Raw genomic sequence first — 16,072 nt, forward strand, 5'->3', positions numbered from 1 at the left:
AATAATGTAATGTTTCAAGTAATGTGAACTGTGCATGTAATGTTTTTTTGTTGCACATAATGCAGTATTTCATTACGAACTGCCAACAAAAGGAGTAGACCACAAGTGAGTTTTCTCAGGTTTAAACCAGAAGACCGAAGCCACAACACAAGTGAGAGAGTTATCTCTGCCAGCATTTAATACGTAGATACCAACACAGCTTTTTGCTTTGCAAAGCAATTTTGAAGAAAATTTCAGCTATGGCTAGCCACTACTCTTCCCTTCCTCCTATAAGAGGAGTATGAGCTCTGATAAATGTTTCAAGAAAAAACAAGCTCAGCAGAGACTTTTCAGTACAAATTCAGTGTAATGGAAGTTTCTGTGTATATACGCCTGGTAAAGCGGACATTTTGGGAAAAGCATAACTGAACACCTGTCAAGGAAAACTGCACAATTACTAGAGATAGGATTAGATTTGTATTACGGTTGTGACATTAGGTAAACAAAATGTTGGGCTTAGGTGAAGGCAGTTTTTCCTCTCACACATTCATGAAAAAAGTAAAGATGTCCTCTACTGCTTACCAGGGAAGTGAGGCTTGGACAAACATCTGTCACACAATGGGCTGTAGCTACCAAAATCTAAAATCTAACCCATGGTCTTCACAGCTATATCACTAACAGAGCAATCAATGTTTTCTGGACTTCACATAATTACCAGTCATCTCTGACCCAAGACTAGGAACATGTTCTTTAAAGTATTTTTGCCTCGGGTAGAAAAGTTTTGCTAAATGAAAACAGAAAATGTAGCCTGACTCTATTTGATCTGGAAGGAAGTGCATTATCCAGGGTGGGAGAGGCAAATACATGGAAACCTTTCTTATCTTGTTTCAAAGCTTGTTGGGAGTTCGCAGAAAAAAGGAATCAAGTAGCCTCTCTCTTCAGCTTTAATTTCCCTTGCTCTCCTGTCCCTTCCTCATACCTTCCTCTTTCAGCTTAAAACTGTTTTTCCTAATTTACAGATCAGAAAGACAATATATTTTTTCCTGCAAAAGAATTTTCATGATTTCACTATCTGCTTCTACTTGCATACTTATTCTTCAGCCTGAAGAAAGGATGTCATGTAGTATTGTAAGGGATTATAAATAATAAGAGGAGCAACAACACTGAAAAAGATTATCTTGGACAACTTCAATATAGACAAAATATCAGATGCATATGGAAAAGATACTGAAGGTCAATTAAGACAATCCAGTCTGATTCTGTTAGTTAGTTAGCAGCTTCACACTGATCAGTACTTTTAAGAAGTGAAGTTTTTGTAACATAAATGAGGGACCAATTACATTCTCCCCAAATTTAGGGGATGGCAGTTTTAATACCTTCCAGTCCATTCACTATTCCTAGACAAGTGGGAAAAATCTCCACCCTGTCTTTAATATAATCAGGGGTTTATAGCTACTCACTTCAGGCAATACTTCCTACTATTCATATACTACTTCTGCCTATTTAATGACATTTGAGAGATGCCATTTACTCTCTTCTCACATGAAATTCCTCACAGGAAAATACAGTTGAAGAATACTTGACGGAACTCCCTTGTTTTACTATCAACCACCTCTAAAGCACTCTCAAGGACCATCAACATACAAACTAATACACACAGCAGGCCCAACTTCCTTTTCATCTGTCTTCTTTTGGTTCCTGTTTCCTTTACTTTCTGTCTTTCTTCTCAATTTTCTGCTACGTTACTCCACAAGAAATAATGTTAGCTACATGATCCCATACCAAATACAATTCTCAGAAATAAATAACTTCTCATCCTCTCCATATTTAGTGTTAGCCACAGGGTTCTAAGAGTTAGGTTCTAACACCTGAGTTTAGTTGTGTTATGAGGCACAATTCCTGGGTTTTGCTACTGATGGCTATATCCACCACCCTCATGGGTAACAAAGTGTGATGGAGCCAACCCAAGACTTTATTGTGGTCACCAGAAAAAGAAAATTTAAGAAATGAGATTACCCAGCAGAGCAAATGCTGCCAACAGTACAGTCCTCTGGTGCTGTTGCCTACAAGCCAGCGAAGAGCAGGCAGTTTCTGGGTCTAGGTAACTTTGCCTTGAGAAGTCCGTAACATAGAAGCAAATTCCAAAACAAAACAACTAGAAAAATATTGCGGCTTATTTTTTTAAATTCAAATTTCAGATTCCAAAGGGAAAGCAAACTTCCTGACACAGAATATACCAATATCAATTACTACATAAGTATTATAATCAGTAGACATATGAAACAAGCCCAAGGCATTTTTCGCTTAACATTGCATCCTTCTCACATGCTTCAACAGGCATACAATACAAAACATGTATGTTTTATTTCAACATATACGCTTCAGTATCTTAATGAACCTGAGCCATGGATCACATGATTATAGCAAAACAAGGATTCAAAGCTAATTCGTGCAACAGATCTCTCCCAAACAGCCTCTCCTGCTCACTCTGCCCCTCACAACTAGCCTGGGTACAACTCAGCAATGATGAGACTAAACGGCTTCCAGCATACCAAAATGTCTTGAACCTCAGTCATCTCTCATTCTTTCTTTTAGGTAGCTATGCCCTGAAATTTGGAATGCACAGTATCAAAATTACCAAAAATAAACAGGCATGTTTATTTTTTCTCACATTAAGAAATACCCATTTTAAAGAAACTGTCTTTCTTTCCTGCCCAGACAGATAAAACACACTGTGAAATTTATCATTAACAATTGCACATTCTGAAACATAATGCAAATAAGTAATATTGGAAATTCACATACATTCTTAGGCACAGCCTCCATTTTGATATTACATGCTTGTTTCACTTCTGCATATGTGAGTTTTGCACATCATGGTTAAACCGATATTAAATCAGTAGGAAATTCATTTAACAAAAAAGTGGATCAATAGCACTCAAGGGGGTCTGAAAATTTTCAGGTGAAAAAAAGACTGTATGAAAAGAAATATCTGAATTTTCTGTGAAAACTTCATCTACTCAGGACTGGGAAGAATGGGGTACGCTAACAGCACTGCTGACTCAGAAAAGTGGTACTTAGTAGCTAGTTTTCCTTTCCACTACTTAGTATGCAGACTTTCGTATGGTACAACCCAATAAGCACCAATAACCATAGTATTAAAAATGCTGTCAACTAATATGACCAGGTGGGAGTTACAAGAGTTTATACTAAAAGAAGCAAGGTGGGACTATGTTCTGCCATTACAGCAGTTTCTAATGTAATAGCAGTTTCAAATAAAACCTACCATCACTATGTTTACTCCCCTGTATTTTGTAGGTTTCCACAGCAAGACAATAATGTTACTATTAGCACCATTCAAACCAACCACATGCAATAACAAAAAACAATTTTCTGCAAAGAGAGTAAAATAAATACCTGCAGGGCTGCCAGCATTTTCTCCTTGATGCAGCTGAATACCAGCAGAATCTATAGAGTTTACTGTAACTGTCTGTAGATTTGGCAATTGAGCAGTGCTTAGACTAACTGGAGTTGACGTCAACGCCCCACCTGCTGCAACTTGACCAAGAGTTAGAGTCTGCACAGGGGTTAGAGTTATTTGTTGACCAGGTGCATTCTGAATTTGCAAGTTCTGCAAGTTCTGAACTCCTTGCACTTGAAATGTCTGCCAGGTTATCTGCCCAGAAGGGGTCACTGTTTGTGCCTGAATTAAAAAAGTTCCAGGATTCAGCTGCAGCTGAAGATTTTGAAGAGCCTGCTGAGATATGCTTTGACTTGCTTGCACACCATGGATTGTCTGCTGCGCGATACCTTGTACAATCTGGGCTTGACTGGTTGGCTGCTGAGACTCTTGAAGCTGTATGTGTTGTACAATTGGCTGTGCTGTGGAGACCTGAATATTCTGAGCCTGCGTGTCATCAGAGACCGATGTCTGGATGTAGTTTCCCTGAAGATCAGAACTGTGAACTTGACCACTAGTTGTGGTCAAGTCATTTGCATTTTGTTCCAATATACTTGAACTGTCTATGGTAACGGGCAATTGTGATGAAGATGACGTTGGCACAAACAAGTCATTATCAGTGGCAGTTTCTGTAATTTCAGGAGAAACTTGCTCACCAGTCCTTTCAGAAGTATCTGAACTATCCATGGCCTGTCCAGTATTTATTAAGTGCCCATCTGCATTAATGCCTGCTGTCATGGTTTGAGAACCACTGCCAAGTCCCAGAGAATCTAGATCAACACTGTTGATGGGTACAAAAGTAATATTTCCTGGCAGCCCAAGAGGGACATTAGCAACTACTTGTGCTTGGCCAGGAAACGATGAACCACCGATTGCAACTCCCTGAACCTGGACTTGACCAGGCTGTGATAAGATATTCTGAATATTAGCTGAAGATGTTCCAGAGGCAATGATGGTTTGATTGGAGCCAGGAATGATCTGAATTTGACCAGTTTCTTGATTTATACTGCTGTTATCAGAAGAGGCTGCAAAGCCAAGTTGAACCTGCTGACCATCCGCTGTCTGGATCTGGGGTATTACTTGGTATTGTACGTTAGACACTGTACCATTCGACGAATCTGATCCTGGTGCAACAGAAAAGATTTGTTGATTTTGCAAACTCTGAATAGGAAGGACATACTGCCCACTTGAAGTTACTGTGGCAGCACCTGGAATCTGTACTATATTACCAGCTTCATCCTTTATAGTGGTAGGAGATGCAGACAAGACCTCCCATCTATTTGGGGTTCCTGTTAATTGCACAGAAGCCAAATCCCCTGTCTGAATAAAAAGAAAAAAAAAAAAAGACAAAATTAAAACACAAGACATACAGATTATATGCTAGAACAGTCATGCAATTCAACACTAGAGATATGCTACTGGAAAACATGCAGTGCAGCCCATATTAACAACAGTAACTGGATTAGAGCTACAAAACACAGATTCTGTAAGTGAGTCAACGCATAAGTACGGGTAACCAGACTGGTTCGTGAGCTGCATGTGGCTCACAAGCAGGTCAAATGCAGCTCCTGTGCCATGGCCATGTCGGGTGACCAGCAGCAGGACTATTCTGGTGTGAGGGCTGCTGGGTAATCCAAATGCCTGGCTACAGGAAGAACCGGGCTGGCAGGGGCTGCTGGAGCCGTCACCAGGTTAGCCTGGGACTCAGTTGTGCTCTTTATCTAGCCCAGCATCTATTGCCTAGAAATGGAGGAACTGCCACGAAGCCAGTGTCACCTGTATCTCCCGACGCACCAGTCCTTTTGACTCTGTGTTATATATGGTATTGATGTGCATGCTGGGACTCTCAGCAGTAGGGAAAATGTAAAAAGGCAACTTAGTCACACAGTCGGAAAGACTGAATAACCTCAGTTTGAGTTACGCATAATACGAAGTCCTAGTATTTATAAGCTTGTATGAGTTACTGTTTCACTAGGGAAGAAAGCCTCTAAACGAAGGACTTTCACACTGAAATCACGGTTGGATTAGTCCCGTTTATCTGTTGGGGGGGGAGAAATTAAAAACACCTATCTTCATTAAGCTGAAGCAATATAAAAGGTCAGTGTTTCAGAACAGACCCCTGGATACGTAAAGATCAACGAACCTAAGTGCTGATGTAGTATGGGTTTGTTTCTTATTCAGTAAAGAAAAGGTAAATTGCACTTACCTTTCTTTACCAAAGCAAGCTTTTCAGAATAGAGTATTAAGAATTAGATTTAACATCCTGCAATCCTTAGTACAGATTTGCGTAGTCAAGTGACTTGGTATTAGAAATAAACATCAATCTAAAATTACGTAGTTAAGTTTGTCCTATGTTTTACAGCACTACAGTAAACCAATGGAATAACTTTGTATTTATTAACAAGTAATTTGTCTTACAACTCATTCAGCTCTGTGAAATACATGTTGTCTCTTTAACAGAGTCCACAAGACATAGAAAGAAAACCTTTAGTTTTTCTTTCTCCATTGATCCTGCGATCAGTCCTGGTAGGGAAGCTACCAGAGCATATTGCAGCTTCCTTCTGATGCTACACTCTTCACTTCTTTTAGAATAAAATCTGGATATGCAAAATACAGCAGATTATTCTTCTCTAACACGGCATTGAGACTTAGCCAGCCTGAATGATCCCTGTGGCGTACATCTGAGTGAATTTAGTCCATACTGTAGGCTGGGACTTTGCCAATTTCCCTTTCTTATCCTACTCTGAGCTTCAACGCTAAGATGTTTACAAGAAAAACTCTTTATTTAAGTCTGAGTACTTTTTTAAAAAGTTACTGTGCTTGGCAAGCTTTATTTCCAGAATGGAAACACACATGTTGGTTCTAAATTCCTCTCAAGAGCTTTACAACTAATAACTGTGTATAAAATAAAAAGAATGCTAGCCTTCTTTTGCCCTCAAAGATAGATAGATAGACAGACAGACAGATACAAAACTAATTTTATAGCCTCAATGCTTCAAAGATCAGAAAGAGAAAAAGGAATTATGGTAATTCCACTGTATTATTTTATTTCCCTCCTATACTGATTAGCCCATGATTTAAACAACATTATTTAATTCCTTTAGTCTTTCAAGCTTATAATTTATGAAATTAGAAAAAAATTATACAATATTCCATGTCATACCATCTTATATAGAAAAAGGCAAAAATACCATTTTCCTCTGGTACCACCATTAGCTTTATCTCTTATGTTTAAGCACTGTTTACAAATACGTACTAGTTGCTAAAATGCTGCTAAAAAAAGTTCATAACTACTCAATTCACTAGTATATAAATATTTGTTAACTGGAAGTTTTATGAAGTACCAAAAGACCCATTAAAGTCCTAGGTAAACATTGGTCAGAAAAGACCAAAAGCAAAAATATGATTATGTTTGTCATTATAAAATATACGTATAAAATAATGTGCTGATAATATCTGATAGAATAAGAGAGAAAGAAAAAGCAATGGGAACCATTACAAGTCTGATATAATTTCTCCCTGATTTAAGACTAGGTATAAGCAATGCTGACTGTTTAGGCAATAACTAAACTGACCTAATAAGCAATTGTACATCTATGTCTACTCACATATAATACACTTGAGTGTTCCCCGCAGAAATAGCTCAAAGGGAACCCATCTCCTTCGTGACATGTAAATTACCTATTATTCTTCTCTTCAAACATACGTTGATTTCCATATCACCATTTGCCCTTGTCATGTTGGTCATACATGTCTCCTCACCTTTTCATGATTTAGTCAAATCTTCCCTCAAATCCTGCTCTGTAAGGGTTTTAGCTCTACAGAGCCACTCTTTCAGCAGATGCACTTGTCAGTCCATGGAGAAGGTCAGGGTAACCATGCACATGGAGATGAAGCTACTGCTACACATAGTGTGTGAAGCGCTTGTTATTCACATGCTGTTCTTGTAGCTGGCTATATCAGCCACTACCAGACGAATCATGAGGAGGGAGGGGCAAAAAGAGTGTTAGGCTTTCAAGAAGCTATCTGGCAGCTATCAAAATTACAAGTATAAAGCACGAAAAAAACCTGTATGGTAAGAGTATTTGAGGATGACCTCTAACCTCAACTGGTCATCAACCTGTCATAACAAGCTGGACTATTATACCTTTTCTCAAAATCTGCTGAGCTAACAGACATTTCTTGGACCCCTTTTCCTACTCAAAAAAAAAAAAAAAGTTATCACCTTTCACTGCATCCTCGAGCAATTAAGTGGTGGTGGTGTAGTTACTCAAAGTTCTGACCCTGATGTATGAGCAGCAACATCTACAGCCCGCTCACTTACTAATCTTCGCAGAGCAGTCCCAAGAGGCAAGCGTTTGCTGTCTCTCAACCACCCATGAAAATTACTTAAAGGTTGGAAATAGTGCAATAGTTCTTTTCCTTATCAACCGATACTCAGACAGCAGTTATTTGGAAGCTGCACCTTTAAGACAAGGCTGGACAGTTACAATCCAAAAACTGTGTGTCAAGAGGAAGGGACAAAGATCTGAGGAAAGTTCAGCATTACCACTACTTGCCCAAGAAGGGGAGAACAGGAAGCAACAGGGAGTTCACTGGGAGCAGTTATCAGGAAACAGGAGAAAGCAACAGCAACAGAGCAAAGAGAGTAGCTGGCATGGGAAGAACTAAAATCAAATGATAAGTCCACCTGAAGAGGGGTCAAGTACCACCAAAGAGTGAAAGCAACAGCCATTGTTCAGCTTGTCTTTTGATCCTTTAACAAACCTTATATCATTTCCAACAGGTAAAATAAAGAGATTTCTCTGAGACAAAGTTCTCATCCCTGAAGAATAAGGGATCATGATAAATAAAAATCTATCATCTTGTTCAATTTATTTAAAGAAAATTAAAACATGTCAAAAAGTCAAACGTGGAAGGAGACAAGAGAAACATACAGAAGATAAAATACCTTTAAAAAGTGATCTAAACCATGCTGAGGGATAAGATTTGAGTTGAAAAAAAGAAAACATCCTCCACCAAAGTAAAACTGGAAAAGGCAGAAACATCCCTGTAAAAACTGGTATATGTTGTAGGCACCTGCATTTCAATACATCAAAGGTGATCAACTGGACACATACCATTAACCTTGAGTATTTTACTGTTGAAGAACTACCAAACATTTGTCTGTGCCGGTCTATTGCACACTGCTTTTTAGTGCACTTTTCAGGAAGTCAATTTTGCCCCTTTAGTCCTGGGGCAAAAGTATCATCAAAACAAGCACAGGTGGACAGATAATGAGTCACAAGTTCCTAAACATGTAAAAATCACATACCTAATGAACAAGATTGACCACTGCCTCATCCAAATTGTTGTTTTGTGAAAGAGTTAAGTCTCTAATGCATGAGTTTAATACTATGTGTTTACCAAGCTACAGTAAACTATCTGGCATTCTTAGGTCATTACAAATACAAGATAAAATGCACTTGCTTCAACTCTCTCATTAAGCTATGAGTTAATACATTCTATCTTGAACTTGCCATAGGTTAAAAACATGTTCAACATCAGTCACTGTGGTCCACCCGACACAAAGCTGCTTGTTAGGGCAAATTAATTCTCTTGTATGTTTGAGACCCCAATGAAGCCACACAATTCAGAGAAATACATTTGCTCAAATCAAAAGTTTAGACAGTGAAAGAATGTTTCAGGGAAAAAGTTACTATCTTGGGCTGCTTAAAATGTTATTTTATAAGACAATTCCAATCTACTGAAACCATCTTTAACATTTAAGCGTGTCTCATTTAAAGAGCATCAACATTTTTTTGCACAAGATGGACAACTGGACCCAAAACTTTAATAGCTTGTTTTAAATAGCGGAAGTTCAGAACCTGCCAAAATTAAGCCAATATAATGTCCCTGACATTTGTAGAAACAAGAAAGCTGCAGTATTAAGGAATGAAACATGGCAACAAGGGGTCATTTTTAACCAGACTGTATGTAACTTCAATTGTTTATTAATTATTAAACTAGATATGTGTATTAATGTCTATAACTGCACGTCAAACTAGAATTTTGCATAAGACTTTGCGTGAAATGGTTCATTTTCCTTGTGCCTTCAACTCAAGTGCTGAAGGCTCTATGATATCAAAAATGGCAACAAAGAGGACCGGGGCCTCAACCTGATCTTTGGGAAGGCAATGGAGCAAATAACCTTGAAAATAACCTTGGGGGAAAAAAAATAAATAACCTTGAAATAACCTTGGAGAGAGGGGTGGGCGATGGGGATTGGTGAGTCTACATTTAGGAAGTACAAACAATGCTTAATTAACTCACAAGACAACCTTCTGTGATGAGACGTCTGGCTTGCTAGATGGGGTTAGGGAGGGGATATCATTTATCATTACTTTAGTCGCACTTTTGACACTGTTCCCCATAACAGGAGAAAAAATCTTTGGGTTTGGTTTTTTTAACCATAAGGGTAACCAAACACTGGAACAGGCTGCCGAGAGAGGCTATGGAGTCTCCATCCTTGGAGATACTAAAAAACAACTGGACAAAGTCCTGAGGAATCTGCTCATTGACCCTGCTTTGTCCAAGGAGGTTAAGGAGATTGCCTCAATTGCTCTGTGAAATCTTACACTTCTTACTGATGCTTAAATATCAGAGACAACTTTTTGCTTGATACCATCTTTAAATACAGAAACATTTTAAAGCATGTATTTTCTTACTTTCTCTAAAACTGTAAAGAGAAATAAAACAAATTATCTTAAGAACTCCCTTAAAGCACCTGTGAAAGAACTTCTACCCTTGGTACTGATCCAGCACTAGGAAGACATAATTGGAATGTGAAAATCAAAGAACATTTTAAAACATGAGCTTCTTGACAGCAGCAGAGCAAACATACTGTTAGGACACTACATTTGAGCTGAATCTTCTTTTGCAGAAGTATAAGAGACAGACGAGACAATTCCAGGCAGGCTACGGTGGATGAACCCTTCCTGGTGCCTCTGTTCACATTCAGAAACTTAGCATCAGGAAGCTGTATCATCACACATAAAGAAGAAAATGGATGCCAGGACAACTTTGTCCATCACACAGGCCGGGAGAGCTGAGAAGCATGGGTAACTCTGATACATGGCACTCATCCATATTGTTGCACAAAATGCCTTCATATTTCTCTGTCCAGCAGCACTATTACTATTTCTATCTAAGCTGAGGTTATGCTATTTGTACCTCAAATGGTTAAAGTTATGAGGCATGAACAAACTGGAATTCTAGATTTTCATTAAGCTCCGTGAAGCATACATACTCAACTCTAAAGCTCAAGACATGCCAAAGCAGTCTTGTAACACTCTAACCTTTATTTGTAAATTATACAAATAAATGCTTTGTCTACATCACAGAAAGGATTCTCATCTTTCCCACTTTGCTAATTATTAACCTCTCCAAATGTTTTCCACATATTGTTCATAAGCAACACATACAAACAAATCATTCCCTCTTTTTTTTTTTTTCCCCTCAAGAATCAGTGCAGCCTGCAGTGCACAATACGCAACTACACACCACAATATCGGGGCAGTCATCTCTAACAGCTCCCATTCTTTGGTAGCTGTCAGAACCAACAGCGTTCCCAGCCAGCCTGCCACCTTTCTCAACTTACCTGCCTCCCAGTCCTCCCGCCCCATACTCCCATGAGTCTTGCAGTGCATCCTCACGCATACCAGCCATGCCCTAAGACAAAGGACTGCCATCTCAATCAATGCACAAACATGACATCAGCAGTAATGTCTGATAGCATTTTGTCAACCAAAAGCAAATGAAGCTCTAACCAGAACCCTGATCTGAGCTGAAAAGCTTGTGGACTTGAGACAGCCTGCCCAGTGCACTGACAGGATGGAAGACAGAAGGTGGTTGAGCTTAGTTCCATCAACCATCTTCTTCACTTGTTTTCCATACCAAGCAGTTGCCATATTTCACTAGTCTTTTTACTTCCACGCTAATCCTTTTCAGTGGCATAAAAGTGGCATCCATTCAAACATCAGGCTTGGATTCAGATATCAACATAGAATCATAGAATAATTTCAGCTGGAAAGGACCTCTGAAGGTCATCTAGTCATCTGGGCTCAAAGCAGGGCTAACTAGATTACAGCAAACAGAAGCACATTTGCCCCAGCTCTTCCCCAGATTCCAGACATGCAATATTCCCTGCATTCCTATGGGAGTTTGGTTGTTGCTGCTGCTTTTAAATCATACTCCTGGTCTATGGGGAGCAGCTGCAGCATACCATTTCAGACAGGAAAGCCGTGTGCTAGCCTAGCACACTGGCTACAGCCCTGCCAGCTCCTAGCAAGTGAACGTCACTAAAGCATTAACAAAATAACCCCTAAAACCACATGACCACTATCCTCATACACACAGGCTCTTAAAACGCTTCTACAAATAACATACAGTTCAGTATCTACTGTCCATTTATGTTGCTGGAGAGTTCTACCAGACATTCAGCAGCCAGATCTGCAGTCTGGGTATAGAAAATATCGGGAAAGGGCTGCCTCCACATCACTGCATTAGGCACCATCGCCATACACAGGTATCAAACTGATTCTTCTGTTTCTGGAAAAGGGATAAGCATCACAAATCCCAGGAAGTTACTATACCTGTGTGGATGCATACAGATTTTACTTCCCATATGAGTTATGAGGTACCTACGATTTAAGCCATTTTAGCTCCTTCCTCTACCCCCCCCCCCCCACCAATAAGATACACTCATGGGTCAGAAAAATCATCTCTACTGCACTAATCCCTTTTGGTCTTCTGTTTTTCACAAAGAATGTATTTCTGGGACTTTAGAACCTCCCCTCCCTTTATCAAGGTCATTTTAATTAACTCCAGTGTCTAGTTCAACTACTACAGGTATCTCCTCCGCTTTTTATTTAGTTTCCCTCCCCTCAAAATATTCTGTATCACTGAAAAGCTTTGTTGTAGGAGTGCAAAAACTACCACAACAACTACATAGGAGAGACCTATCTGAAAAGTAGCAAGTGAGTTTATATTCATATTTAGTTTTATCTAAGATTCTGGCTTCTCTTGAATTGTTTCCGCTTTGCCCTACAAAGCTCCTTATACCTAAACACAACCACAGATTAATTTAACAGGAATAAATTACTATTTCAAAACCACTTGCCCCATTTTGAATTATCAGGAACCATTTGTTCTGTACTAGCATTCTAGCACCCCATCGCACCTAGCACTGCTCACGCTAAGCAATCAACCCATCCCCAAGATGCACAATTCCAGCTTTGAAATGAGAACAACCTTAAGACGGATACAGGAAAGCAAGCTATCATTTAAGCAGCATTCATTTTTCACTTTGTACGTTTATGCAAGAGAGAGATCCAACATTCCACTGTATGCATCTGGTATTATGAAACAAATTTTAAAGGTATCAGGCACTTAGCAATGCCTAGAAAGACTTTTTTTTTCCCCCAAGGTATACTGCTTTAGAAAATAAGCAGGGTCAGCAGAAAGAACAACTGAAAGGGGTTCAGAATCTTAATATTTTCAAACTCTTATCATTAGTCTACAACCTGCTGCATAGTGTCAGATACTATTTTTTCTGCAGCTTCCTTTTACGTAAAGTAAGCTGAAATGTATAGTTTAAAGGTATTTTTAAAGTGTAGCGCTCAAATTTATTTAGTAAACCTAACACTATCATTAATATGAGGACGTTTGTTAAAAACTTGCCAAAACCACTTTATCCAGCAGTGTGCTTCACATATTTTTGCCCTATTTGCAGAATCCTAAAAGCATGCAAAGCTGTTGTACAGCAAGTTTAAAAAAAAAAAAAAAGACATGCTTTAAAAGAGAAAAAAAAAAAGCAAGCTTTTTCTTTCTTTTTTTACCTACCAAAAAAATAGAGGTAAGTTATGCAATTCCCCAAGGACTAACACCAAAAAATACTTTAGCATGCCATTTTAAAAGATATTTCGGAACTCCCTGTTAAAATACCAATATTTTTAGGCATCGGTTATTCAAAAATGCATCATCTCTTTTAACTTTATGAGAATACGTCAACAAGAGAGTTCAGCCAAACCAATTAGAGAACCTAGGAGATTCCATTAGGCTTTTGTTACGGAGACAGTTAAACTAGCTTTGACAAGAATACATTTCTGGTCTGCGAGATCCATCTCAATACACAAGATCCCAAGGTCATCAAGGCTTCTTTCACTGCTGACAGAATACGAGAAGCAAGGGCAGAAATTCGGTTCGCACTGCGAGGGACTGCGCCCAGAAAGAGCCGCGTCGACACAGGAAGCGGCTTTCCACCGCCGCGTTCGCTTCTCAACAGCCATTTTACTTCTACCGCCGTCCTTCCCCGCCACCAGCCTTCATTTTGCGTAGCTGCCGGGCCGCGCGGCTCCGGGCTGGCGGCCGAGGGGAGGCTGCCGGGTGCGCTCAGGTGGAGGTGAGACGCCTCCCAGCCTCGCCGAGAGCCGCTCCGGGGCCGGGGCCGAGGAAGCGAAGCGTGGTTTGGTTTTTTTTTCCCGCCTCCCCCCGGTTTTGAAAGTAAACGAGGCCGGCGCTCGCCATGGCGGGGGAGGGGGGGCTCCGGGCTCCCTCCTCCTCCCGGGAACCCGGCTCCTCCTGGAGAGGCAGGGGAGCCCGGGGACCCCTCTCCTGGCAGGTCGGCCCCGCTATCGTCCCTCCCCCCGGGCGGGCAGTGCCGTGTGTCCCGTCCCTCCCCCCGGGCGGGCGGGCTGGCTGGCTGTGCCGTCTCTCCCCCCGGCAGGCCGTGCGAGAGCGGCGGGGCGGGCACTCACCGCTCCGGCAGAGTGAGAGGCGGCGGCGGCGGCGGCCTCATCTTCCTCCGGCGACGGCGGCCCGATCTTGCTGCAGGTGGCCGCCAGCAGAGCGAGCGGTGACGGCTGAGCGTCCTACCCACAATGGGCGGGTTCAGGGAGAGAAAGTGGGTGGCGGTTAGCGCGGGACAGCGGCCGGGCTCCTCGCAGACGCGCGCACAGGAAGCGGCGGCGGCGGCACCGGCTCCCGCGCCCGCTCACAACGTGTCACCGGGGCGGGGGGGGAGGGGGGGGCCCGGCCGGGCCTGCGCTCACCTGCGGGGCGGCCGCCGCGGCGGAGGCCGAGGCGGCGCCGTTGCCGTGCTGGAGATACTCGCCGTGGCTGCTGCTGTCCACGTCCAAGGCAGCCATTTCCTCTTGTTTCACGGGCTTCTCGGGAGCTGCGGGCACGGCGGGGAGGGGGAGGGGAGAGTCACTGACGGGAGCGATCGCCCCCCCCTCCCTCTCCCTCTCCCGCCCTCCCTCTCCCTCCCCCCCCTAACCCCGGCGCTCCCCCCGCCCTCCCGCACGGAGCCCTCCTCCTCCTCCTCCTCCTCCTCCCCGTGCTGCTGCCCCTGCCCCTCTTCTCCCTCCTCCCCCTGCTCCTCCTGCTGCTGCTCTCAGTGCCGCTCTCGCCTCGCTCGCACACGGACGCTCGGGGGCCGGAGCGGGGCCGCGCAGGGCCGGAGCAGGAGCGGGGAGCCCCGCGGGGCGGCTCGGTCGGTGCGTACGTACCGGTCATGGTGCGGGTGCGAGCGGGAGGCAGGCAGGCGGGCGGGCGGGCTCGCACGCAGGCCCCACTGGCGGGGGCTAGGCGGCCGCCGCCGGGGACATGGTTATTGTGCTCACGGGCTGAAGCGGCGGCGGCGGCCCGAGCCTGCTCCGGTTTTTTTTTTCCTATTTTGATTGACGGTGCGGGAAAGCCGAAAGGTGGGGCTTGCAGCGGGAGAAGGGGGCCCGGCCGACACCGCCGCCCGCCCGCCCGCTTGCCAGCCCGGAACTCCCGCCCCCGCCCGCGCGCGCGCGTCCATTGGCTGCGCCCCGCGTCCGTGGCCGCTCGCATTGGCTGCGCGGGCCGCCAGTCACGCGTCGGGGGCGGTTGGGGAGGGGTGGGGGGGGAAGCGCCCCGCGCCGAGGCGCCTTCCTGTTTGCCAGCGCTTGGGCGAGGAACAATGAGCGCGACCCGCCGAGAGCCCGGGGCCTGCTCCGGGCCGGGCCCCCGCGCCGCGGGGAGGCGGCTCTGCCGCTGCGATGCCCCCCTCGGGTCGCCGCGCCTCCCGCCCGCGCTGTACGAGCCGTCGCAGCTGCGCTCCCCCCACGCCCCCAGTGCCCCGGGAGGCGCAGGGCTGGAGCCGCGCTCGTTCGAAACCTCCCGGCCGGGCTTTGTCCCCGCTGGCGCTAAAATGGCGCGGCGGCCCCGGGGGAGCCGCGGGAGCGGCGCTGAGGAAGCTCGAAGGCTCCTCTGCCTCCTCTGTGAAATCAAACCCAGCCAGGATAAGGCTGCAAATAAGATTTTAAGACGACGCGTCCTCAGGGGAGCGTCGGCGGCCACGACGTACGGGGCCTTAGAGCACGCCGAGTATCCGTGCCAGCAGATTTTATTCTGGTGATACTAAGGGGAGTTAATAACACCTCGGCCCCGGTTTGCTGCTCTGGCCCTCGCGTTACGCAACACAAAGGAAACAGTGCTCTCGGCTTGCTAAACTACAGCAGGAAATATGTTAAAGCGTTATATAAGTACATCGTGCTGCAAAAAAAAAAACATCAGTGGGGCCTGTGTCCCTGCTGCTCCATGTTGCTCGTGGAGGGTCCCTGTAAA

At 43.7% G+C, this 16,072-nt stretch overlaps 1 protein-coding gene across 2 annotated transcripts in view; it reads right to left on the bottom strand.

Annotated features, from left to right (window-relative positions):
* Positions 1 to 15,854, bottom strand: part of SP3 (Sp3 transcription factor) — a 34,738-nt gene extending 18,884 nt beyond the window's left edge. The window contains exons 1-5 of one of the 2 annotated variants that reach the window (XM_054069924.1): positions 14,989 to 15,331; positions 14,530 to 14,654; positions 14,236 to 14,349; positions 4,669 to 4,759; positions 3,397 to 4,563 (exon numbers count right to left, since the gene is read on the bottom strand). In XM_054069924.1, coding sequence (XP_053925899.1) covers positions 3,397 to 4,563; positions 4,669 to 4,759; positions 14,236 to 14,349; positions 14,530 to 14,654; positions 14,989 to 15,316 — 1,825 coding nt within the window. In that variant the 5' untranslated portion in view covers positions 15,317 to 15,331. Of the gene's footprint in view, positions 1 to 3,396; positions 4,760 to 14,235; positions 14,350 to 14,529; positions 14,655 to 14,988 lie in introns of both variants that reach the window. The other variant, XM_054069923.1, reaches the window with a different exon arrangement.
* Between the last annotated feature and the right edge of the window lie 218 nt (positions 15,855 to 16,072).

Source organism: Cuculus canorus, chromosome 6, assembly GCF_017976375.1.
Source record: "Cuculus canorus isolate bCucCan1 chromosome 6, bCucCan1.pri, whole genome shotgun sequence".
NCBI lineage: Eukaryota > Metazoa > Chordata > Aves > Cuculiformes > Cuculidae > Cuculus > Cuculus canorus.